At 44.9% G+C, this 9,854-nt stretch overlaps 1 protein-coding gene across 1 annotated transcript in view; it reads right to left on the bottom strand.

Annotated features, from left to right (window-relative positions):
* Positions 1-9,854, bottom strand: part of LOC103589214 (putative ZP domain-containing protein) — a 22,384-nt gene that overhangs the window by 8,606 nt on the left and 3,924 nt on the right. Inside the window, exon 3 of the mRNA XM_008571121.1 lies at positions 3-138. Coding sequence (XP_008569343.1) covers positions 3-138 — 136 coding nt within the window. The remainder of the gene's footprint in view (positions 1-2; positions 139-9,854) is intronic.

Raw genomic sequence — 9,854 nt, 5'->3', positions numbered from 1 at the left:
GCCGCACCTCCACCCGGCCTGCGCAGCGGCTCGGCCCGCCCGCCAGGCGCAGGGCCGGGGCTGCGGGGGCGACAGGGGCGGGCAGGGGCGGACGGTCAGGGTCCAGTTCTGTCGCGGACGCCGCTGGGGCCTTCCTTGCTATTGGCAGTGGGACAACTAGGGCCGAAATGGGCTCCATTTCTCGTTTTGTGTTTCTCTCTCTCTCTCCCTCTCCCACCCCACCCCCACCTCTTTTAAGGTAAAGCCTCAGTTAATTGAAGCCCTCAAGGAATGGCCGTGATGGGCAAGCCTAAGTTACTAGACACCTAAGAATTTAATCCTTAAACAAAAATACAAAAGAAAGGGAGGAAACAAAGCAAACAGGCACAAATCCCACTAACCAGCCCTCAAATCTTTGGAAGACAATTGTCCCAAGATGAGGCAGTGCTCTAACTCATCAAACAAAATCAAAGGGAACTGCAAAAAGGTCACAGAATGATTCGTATCGTCTTCTAATTCCATTTTTCCATGAACTTTTCCAAATACCCTCGTATATCCAATGAAATTACTTTTGATGAATAACAACCCATATTTTAAGTATAAAGACTATATTACATAACCTAGCTATTCAAATCCTACGTATTTACTCAATATGAATGAAAGCACATATTCACAGATAGATGTGTAGATAGCAGAATTGTCCACAGTAGCCCCAAACTGGAAACAACCCAAGTGTGCATTCACAGGAGAATGGAAAAATTGTGGTATAGCCACACAATGGAATATTACTAAGCAATAAAAAGGAACAAATCACCAATAAATGGAACCACATGGGTAAATCTCAAAAATGATAAGTTAAGTAAAAGAAGTGAGACACAAAAGAGCATACATTATTTGATTCTATTTCTATGAGAGTCTAGAAAAACTAACCTATAGTGACAGCAGATCAGTTGTGGTCAGGGGAGGTGGCAGAGATTTATTGCAAAGGGGTTGTGGAAAGAAATGCTGTATATCTTGATTGTGGGGTGCCTGTACAATTGCATACATTGGATAAAACTCATAGATGTGTGCAATTTATTGTATATAAATTATACTCCAAAAAAGTTAATTTAAAAAGTAAAAATGATAACAAATAGAACCTATATTATGTTGGTGGTGCCATACCCATAGCCATGTGTAAAATGATTTGTCTTTGTGTTAATTGGTCTGTAGTGACTGTATCTTTCAATTTCCTGCTGTGTTTGATACAATGACGACGCTTAGAGAATATTAGTAAACACCACCGGCTTCAGTTTCTCTGTGAGTGCAGTATGCCGGTCTAGGACGGTTGTTCTCTCCTTGTCTAATTGTTGCTGTGGTATTGGAAGCAAGATAAAGTGTGCTTGTTTGAACTATGAATAAGGGGAAATATCTTCTGAGTGAAGTTTTGGAAGGTGAATTTTGGGCTTCTGGCCCAAAAAGTGGGTGTATATGTGTCTGCACATATATACCTACAAGCTCATAAAATTTTTCTGTAGAGTAGGAAATTTAAATGAAAAATAAATATGATCCTAACAATATTAATAGAGATAAGCAATTTAGTGCTTACAAACAAACAAAAATTACCAGATAAAGGAACCATATCTTCATCAGCTGAAATTGTAACTGTAAATAAGAAAAAATAAGCTTTAAAAATGCCTGTCCTCCAAGTCACATATTTATATCCATTCACATCCAAATGTTTTCTCTAGTTTCAGACAATATTTTTGTTTAAGTTTCTACTTTGGTTGGGGGCAGAAATACTGTCCATTAAGTTTTAATTCTTGGCATCAAAATGTAAAAAGTGGTGTTGTACCCTGTTTATTCTCCAGAAATAAAATAATTTATTAAATGGTCAGAAAAGAAGCTGTATAAATATATTGAATTTTTGAGAAGGAGAATAAAAGATCATTAGATTTTGTAGAAAACATTTTTATAGGAGCTGAAAACTAAGCAATGAAAATCAAGTCATATTTCTCAGAAATATTTTTAGATTAAAGAAAGATCATATCTGAGAGGTGTAATTCTATATTAAAATACACTGAGAAAAGGCAGGTAGGAAAATTAACAATGGACTTTATGGTAGAATATGGTAGCATAAATTAGAAAACTAAGCGTGCATTTAGCAAAAGGAATATGATCATTACCCGGTAATGGTGTCGCTTTCGTTGAAATTGAATCTGTGGCTGCCAAAAAAGAAAAAAAAAAACAACTGTAGTGAAAAGACAGTATGACAATCTGGTTTGAGATTTTTAGCCTGTTTCATAAGTGGTCTGCAATAGAAATCTACCCTGCTCACTTATCTTGTTGATTTACACACTAGGCGTGAAATGGTGTATGAGAAGTTGGCATTTTGGAAGACAGGTCAACAATTCTCACTTTGAGCATCTACCATGTGACAGATAATTTACATCTCTAATCCTTACAACTGTGTCAGGTGAGTGTTCTCACTATTAGAGACGAGGAAATGGAGATTCCGAGGGGTAGAATAACATGCCCATGACATCCGCGGTTCAAACCCGTGAGGCCCCAAAGTGCGTACTCTTTCTACGCACTCTGCCTTGTATGAGTATAAGATGTGGGAGTCACAGTCACTCTGGGCTCAGTGCAGTGAGTCAGGGATAAGGGGGAAGGAACGTAAGGTTTTTTTTTTTTTTTCCTTTTTGTCTTTTTTCGTGTCCGGCAACGGATCACAACCCTCAGTGTCGCGCCCATACCGGACCGGGACCGGCAATGGGATCGCAACCCTCCGCGTTGCTCCCACACCTCGCTCAGCCAGTAAGCGGGAACCGGTCTGTATGTGGGATCCGAACCCTCGGTGGGAGCGCCACCGCACTCCTAGGTGGTGCACTGTAGCAGTGCGCCACCGGGCCGGCCCAGGAACGTAAGGTTTAATGGCCACCATGCCTGTGCTCACACTCCAAGAGGCACTTCCTGCAGAAACAGGAACTGACTTTGGTGTCAGAAAAAAAGTGACACATGTGAGTGCCACCTAATCTGTGTAAAAAGAAACCCAGTTGCCATCAGCCAGGCCTACAAAGAAAAGCTTGCTCACGTGATGTCAGCAGCCAGTGAGAACTGCAAGTGAAGGCGTCTTCTGACAAAAGTGGAGTCATGGCAGGGGCAGGGAAGTAAGGAGATGAAGGGTGGAGGAAGAAGGGAAGGAAGGAAGGAGGAAAAGCCACACTTAAATGTAAATAAGAAGAAAGTACTAAACCTTGGTTTCATTGAGTTTTACTCCTGTAAGTCTTCAAAGTAAATAGGACTTGAAAAAATAAAATAAAACAAAATAGAAGGAACATCAGAGCCTTGTTCCTGTGGACGTCAGCACCACGGGGATGTGAGGGAATCGCACAGATGGATTTATCAGCAAAGTCTGAGAGCAGGAAGGACCTTGGATGGGAGTCGGGAGACCTGGCCTGGCCTTGCCCTAGCTCTGGGACCTTAGGCAAGTCTCGTTCTTCTCTGGGCCTCATTTTCCTCCAGAATGAGGGCAGTGATTGAGTGCCCTACTCCTCCGGTGTGGCCTGTGACCAGCAGCGTTGGCATCACCTGGGAGCCTGTCGGAAATGCAGAATTGAGCTCCACGTGGAGCCTTATTAACCCTGCATTTTAACAAGTTCTTCGGGAGATTCACAGGCATGTTAACATCTGAGAATCTCTGGTCTAGATCATCTCGAAGGTCTCCCTCTGGGTTGACATTTGAGGCTATTCTATCCTATCCCTCCTGTCTCCAGCATGCACCTTCATGGTGTTCGGTTTTATAATCAGAGACGGAGTGGCTGGCCTCCCCTGCCCTCTCCTTTCCTCAGAGAAGCAGGTAGTGTTTATTCTGGGTGTGTGAACTCTTCCTGGGCTGGGGGTTCTCAGAAAATCGCTCGGCAGGGCTGCTGCAAGGATCAGAGAGGTTACCTGGTGGAGAAGGCGCTTCATCTGAGGTGGGAGTTGTATCTGCAAATGAACAAGAATGTTTTGGTTTGGGCAACTGCATGGTAAAGAGTGAACGGGGAACTAACACTAAATCCAGTTCTCTCCTATGTTTGTTCCAGTGTGTCGGCTGGGTCAAAGCATCACCTAAGACGTGACACCCGGGGCCAACCAGGTGAGTTGTGGACTCCAGCCCTGGCTTCCTTTGGGCACCTCTGATGGAGACCAGTGCCACGAGCAGGTGTTCCCTAGTGGAGGGGCCGCTTCTGTGTCTGAGAATGAATGGAGAGAGCATGAAGCTCAGTTCCTGGGAAGTGATGCTGGGTTTGTGTTTGCACTGGGGCTTATGCCCTAGATGAAATGTTCAGTAGCATCTGCCAAGTAGAGAGAGGAAAAGTTGATCATATTTAACTTCAGAAATGTGACCAGCAGAATACATTACCAGAGGGAGTGTCCATTTCTGCTGAGGTTGAAGATTTATCTGGGTACAAACAAAGAGAATAGGACACTTAAAAAGGGGTGGAAGGATGCTGGGTGTGACTTTCCATCGAGGTTCACTTTGTGGTCAAAATGGTCATTAAGTAGCTCATTTTCTAAATAGAACATGACAAATAAGAAGCCGCTCTCATTAATGAGTAAGTGGATGAATGAACTTTTTCGGTGGTTGGCTGGTACAGATTCAAACCCCGGACCTTGGTGTAATCGGCACCACATTCTAACAAACTCAGCTAACTGGCCAGGCCTCATTAATTTAAACAGAACAATGAGAGAGACTTTACCAGATGGAGAGGTCACTTCTGCTGAGGTTGAAGAGAGATCTATAGATAAAGGGAAGAAGGGACTTAAATACCAGTGGAGGACGCTCCTGAGTTTCACAAAACAACCTAGTTTGATAAATGGAATCCCAAGAAGAGGCACTTAATGGGACAGCAGACAGAGTGCTCTACCTGGTATGAAGGTCACAGCAGTTGAGACTGAAGCTGAAGGTGAACAAAAATGACAAGGAAGCAATGAGACAGTCACATCAGGCACACATGCCTCTATAAGACACGGAGGACCTTCAGGTGGCGTCACAGATCAGGTGGCTGTCTCCTTGCTCTCCAGACAGATGCTGTGCTGGGATCTCCAGGCCCCCCACTGCCTCCAGGCCTCCCCTCCACTCCCGGGGTCTCTGTCCCTCTTGCCCACCCTTTTCTTCTTCCCAAGGAGGTGCAGATTACCTGTTTGGAGGGCAACAGCTGTTGGCCAAGTTTCTCAACTGTATGGGACTAATCTAATAAAGATTCTGAAAATGGAGACTTCCTTTCCCAGCCACCCTCCTCCTTTCAAATGAGTGGGAGGCAGCAGCCTAGGAAAGGGTCTGCTCTGCCGACTGGAACTTTTCCTAGGTGGGCTGTCCCAAGATCTAGCTGAGGACAGGAGTGGTGGCAGGTCCCTTTGTCTTTCGTACTAGTGTTGCCCTCCAACCCAGCTGTATCGGTGCTAAACACCATATTGTGGTGCCAACTCTGACTGCTTCAGCACCTAGAGTAGGGAAAAGCATGCTGTTTATCGCCCCCCCACACACACACAAAAAATAACCCTACACACTCTATTTGTAAAGTGCTTGAACCAGAGTCACATTAGGAACTCCTCGGATAATTCCAACCAGCATCACTCAGAATCTGTTGAATGAGAGGTGAGTCACTTGTTATCTTAGTCAGCTCTGCGTCCCTCACTGCCTCGTCACAGAGCCAGTGAGGGGCTGTCCTCACTGAATGCTGGCTGAATGTTGAGAGGATCAGTGAAAGCCATGGCTTGACGTCTCCCCATTCTGGCAACACCAGTTGGTGGCTGGTTTCCAGGAGAAACCCCCTCCACAGACTTGAGTAGGTGATTACATTAGACTACTAGTCAGTCCAGTGAATATTTTTATGGACTTGACCTGGTTTAATTGGCTGAGCGACTTCTTCCCTTGGCTCAGGCATTTAGCTGGGCTGCCCAGAATTCATATTCACCATCAGGGGATCTGGAGATGGCCTTTAGGAGTCAGGCCAATATAAACACATTAAAAAAAAACTCAAAATGAAAGATTACTAATGAATGAAAGAATTTGACCAGGACATAAACTGTTACTTAATGAATTCACTGGAAGTCCAAATAATTTATAGCAAGCAAGATGGAACCCAAAATAACATTTAAATTACCTTTTTCGGTGGTTGCAGAAATATTCAAAGATCCTGGAAATAAGGAAAGGTAATTAGTCAAAACCTACCAAATGGCACACATTGTTTTATAGTTAATTTGTTTTCTTCTCTATCCCTGGAGCACAGAAAATATGGCCTTCATTTATTTAATTAACCAGTTTTGATTGTCCATTCCTCTGTGGACAGCACCATTGTGTTGGTGCTGGAGTAAAATAGTCAACAAAACTACAAGTGGTTCCTGCGTTCAAGGAGAGGACCATCTTATGGGAGAGACAGATATGATCAAATGATCATATAAATAAATGTAAAATTGTGTTTGTGACAAGCGTTGTGAAGGAGAGACACATGCTGGCAAGAGAACCTATGACAGGTAATCTGACCTGGCCAGCGAGGTCCCCTCTCTATCTTACTGTCACCACCCCTGTTCCCCACCAACCGTCTCATGCCTGGCCTAGTGTTGGCCTGGACGAGGCACTCTGTTCAAAGACAATGACAACCTGATGCCACACTTCCCCAAGCCTGTCCTAGTCTTGGCCCCAATGGCATGACAGAGGTGATCCTGCTGTCCCATTTGCCTATGTTTGCAGTGCAGTGTGCAGAGGGCATTACCAGGTGAAGGAGTCACTTCTTCCAAAGTGGAAGTTATGCCTGAATATGAAATACAAACAGAAATGTTAGTCAATTCGATCGGAAAGTTTTTGTTCATTTTCTGGTTACACACCATTCTGCCTTTACTGTGGTCTCATTTACCAGGCTTTGTTGTTGGAAAAATTCAGGTAGGAGGACTAGTTATTTCCCACCCTCCCAAATAAAAGGTGCCGTTGTGGTGGATCTCCACGCAGCCCTCACACCTGCTCCTCCCATCGGCCGGTCCATCGGCCGGTCTCACCACCCGCAGATCTGCAGGAGCCAAGAGCCTAGTCGGCTTGAGAAGGTTCCCGTAATTCCCAAACAAGACAGCATCCCAGATTGCAGTCTGCTGTTGGGTAGCATATATCCAGGGCAGCCTTATATATGCAGAGGAAAGATAGGCCTGCTTTTTCTGTCTGAAATTTAGTAAAGACTATAATGTCTCTCTTTCCCGGGCAATTTCACTATGGGAACACAGGCCACACACTGGTTTTGCAGAAGGCACATCATACTTAAAAATAATATACTGCTATTGTCCTCTTTTGGGGGTTCTTTTCTCATGTTGTTTTTCTAAAAATTCAAAACAATGCAGCTGAACACTTGGAGTTCAGAATTTGCATTTCTAACCCAGGTCTCCCAAAAAACATTATGAGATTCTCAGAACAAAATTTTGCTTTATGTGAATTTAGAAAATTGGAGAGTATTTATTGGGGGATGACGAAGGTGGGCGGGGGTTGAGAGTCAAGCAGAGGAAGATACAGCATCATTGCTGCAAGAAAGTAAGGAACTGGCCAAGTGAGACTGACCTCTGAGCCCAATGCAGATGATGCTGATTCTCAGGGTCTGAGCCCCAGAGGTTGGGGCTGGTTTGTGGAATTACCTTCAAAAAGGCCTACAAGAGTGCTCTGTGGAGCAGGCCTGCTGCTGCTGCTGAGGGTGGTGGGTGAGCCACCCTCCCCTTGCAAACATCCCTTCTCCAGGAGAATCCACCATACTGCCAGCTTGCCTTTAACGAGCACAGCTTTCATTCTCTACAGCACCAGGGCCACACAAATAATGTTTGCTACATTTCTGTTGGCCACAAATGGTGGGACCCCAGCCTCAGAAAAAGTTACAGAGAGAAGAACGGGAAAAATACCTATTGGGTGGAAAATGTGTGGATTCTCCCCAGGAGCTGAAGAAACTATACTCGTAAAAAAGAAAAATAGTCACCATAAGTACATTCCAAACCAACACAATGACATTTCATACTCTTCTCAAAGAGCATCTAAATTACATGTTTTATTCTGCCTTAAACAGCCTCATCCAGTCTCTAATCAAGTAGTTAACCATGTAAAATGTGATGGTGGTTCATAAATGTGTGCACATTATTTTGATTAAGAAAAAGAAAATTCCCGTGCAGTTGACATCATCGAGGAGGATGCTGCCTGAGCCTGGGCTGAATCTGGCCCCTGGGAGGGACAACATGGCCAGGCCACAGCCACGCTGTCTGCAGACCACATGAGCGTCCTCTATGGACCAGCTGTCATCACACACGGTGCCCCAGGTGTTGGCATGGTAGATCTCAACTCGGCCCTCACACCTGCTTGACCCATTCACCAGCCGCAGGCCCCGACCTTGGTGGACATTCCAAAGAACAACCTCCATAAAGGCTCATCCAGGAAGGCCACCAGAAAGCCAGTTTTTGCCTGGGAATTGCGCACTGACAATCCAAGATCATAAATCCACTTCCTCTTGATTTGATTTGATTTCATTCTTTTTGCCTTGGGTACTGCTCAGTGTGTTTTTCGAGTTTACAATTGGTTAAGAAATGGTTGTTGTGGCCAGCTGGACCAGTTACCTGCACCACTGCATGCCTGTCCTTTCACTGTGTGTTGTAAGTCTTGGTGTCTGACACTCATAGGGTTTGTTGGATTTTTTAATGATAAGCTATCGAGCATACACTAATTCCGCGTGTGTGTGTGTAAGAGTTTCTGTGTGCCTTGCACACACTGATTAAGGGACAATGACAATAGCTGCCATCTGTGTTGTTCCCAGGATGAGTGTGACCCATGTGTGAAGCCATTCCAAGGAATGTAAAGGACAGTCATTGCAGGCTGATCCCAGGTTCAAAGGGCAGCGTTTTAAAGGGAGAAGATGGATACAGTCAGAACACAGCCAACGCAAGCTGATGGGTGGCGAGATTTGGGGTCAGCAGGGCAGCCCCAGCCTTCCTAGGTTCAGCTTCCAAGCCAGCCCCCACAAGCCATTCTTGCCTGTCACAGCTTTTTCTTTCCTCTCACTTTCCGGCCAGATTTTCTAGGTGAACCCAGACGTTACCAGCCTTCCTCCAGCAGCAGCTTTGGTAGGGCCAGCCCAAGGCTCTGGAGGAAGGTGAACAGGGACAGTGTATCCAGCAGGGATGCATTACCAAGCATTACTCCCTTGATACTGCTGAGAATTTCTGAGCTAAATCTCTACAGAGGGAAGGCAAGTGAAGAGAGAAGAATGGATTACCTGTTGATGTGGCTGCGTCTGCTGGCTTTGGAAGAGATGCTAAAGACGGATAGAAAGCAAAAGAAGAAAATGATATGTCTTGTTAAGTGTCAAACGTATTTAACTCTCAGTCAGTTGTCAGTGAACTCTTTGCCTTGTGGATTATCTGCAGGCAGTTTCTGATTCTAAACTGGATTCCCTTCTTATGCCCTTTCTCTGGGGTGGGGGACGGGTTCCTTCCGTCCCCCAACTGGTGTGTGCACAGGAAATACAAACCAACTCATACAAGCTTAAGAAAACAAAACTATGGTGATTGACAGTTGAAAAAAAAGACAGGTGTATATATATATATATATATATATATATATATATTTTTTTTTTTTTTTTTTTTTTTTTTTTTTTTTTGTGCCCGGTAACGGGATCGCAACCTTCGGTGTGGCGCCCGCACCGCGCTCAGCCAGTGAGCGGACCGGTCTCTGTATGGGATCTGAACCCTCGGCAGGAGCGCTGCCGCACTCCCAAGCGGGGCACTCTACCAAGCGCGCCACCAGGCCGGCCCAAAACAGGTATATTTTAAAGTCAAGAAAGAAAGGTTTGGGGTCCTTTATCTTTTCTCAATTCTTCTCTTCTCTACATACG

Source organism: Galeopterus variegatus, unplaced genomic scaffold (genome assembly GCF_000696425.1).
Source record: "Galeopterus variegatus unplaced genomic scaffold, G_variegatus-3.0.2 Scaffold661, whole genome shotgun sequence".
NCBI lineage: Eukaryota > Metazoa > Chordata > Mammalia > Dermoptera > Cynocephalidae > Galeopterus > Galeopterus variegatus.
Note: the sequence above shows the minus strand (reverse complement) of the source record. Positions and strands in the feature narration are given on the sequence as shown.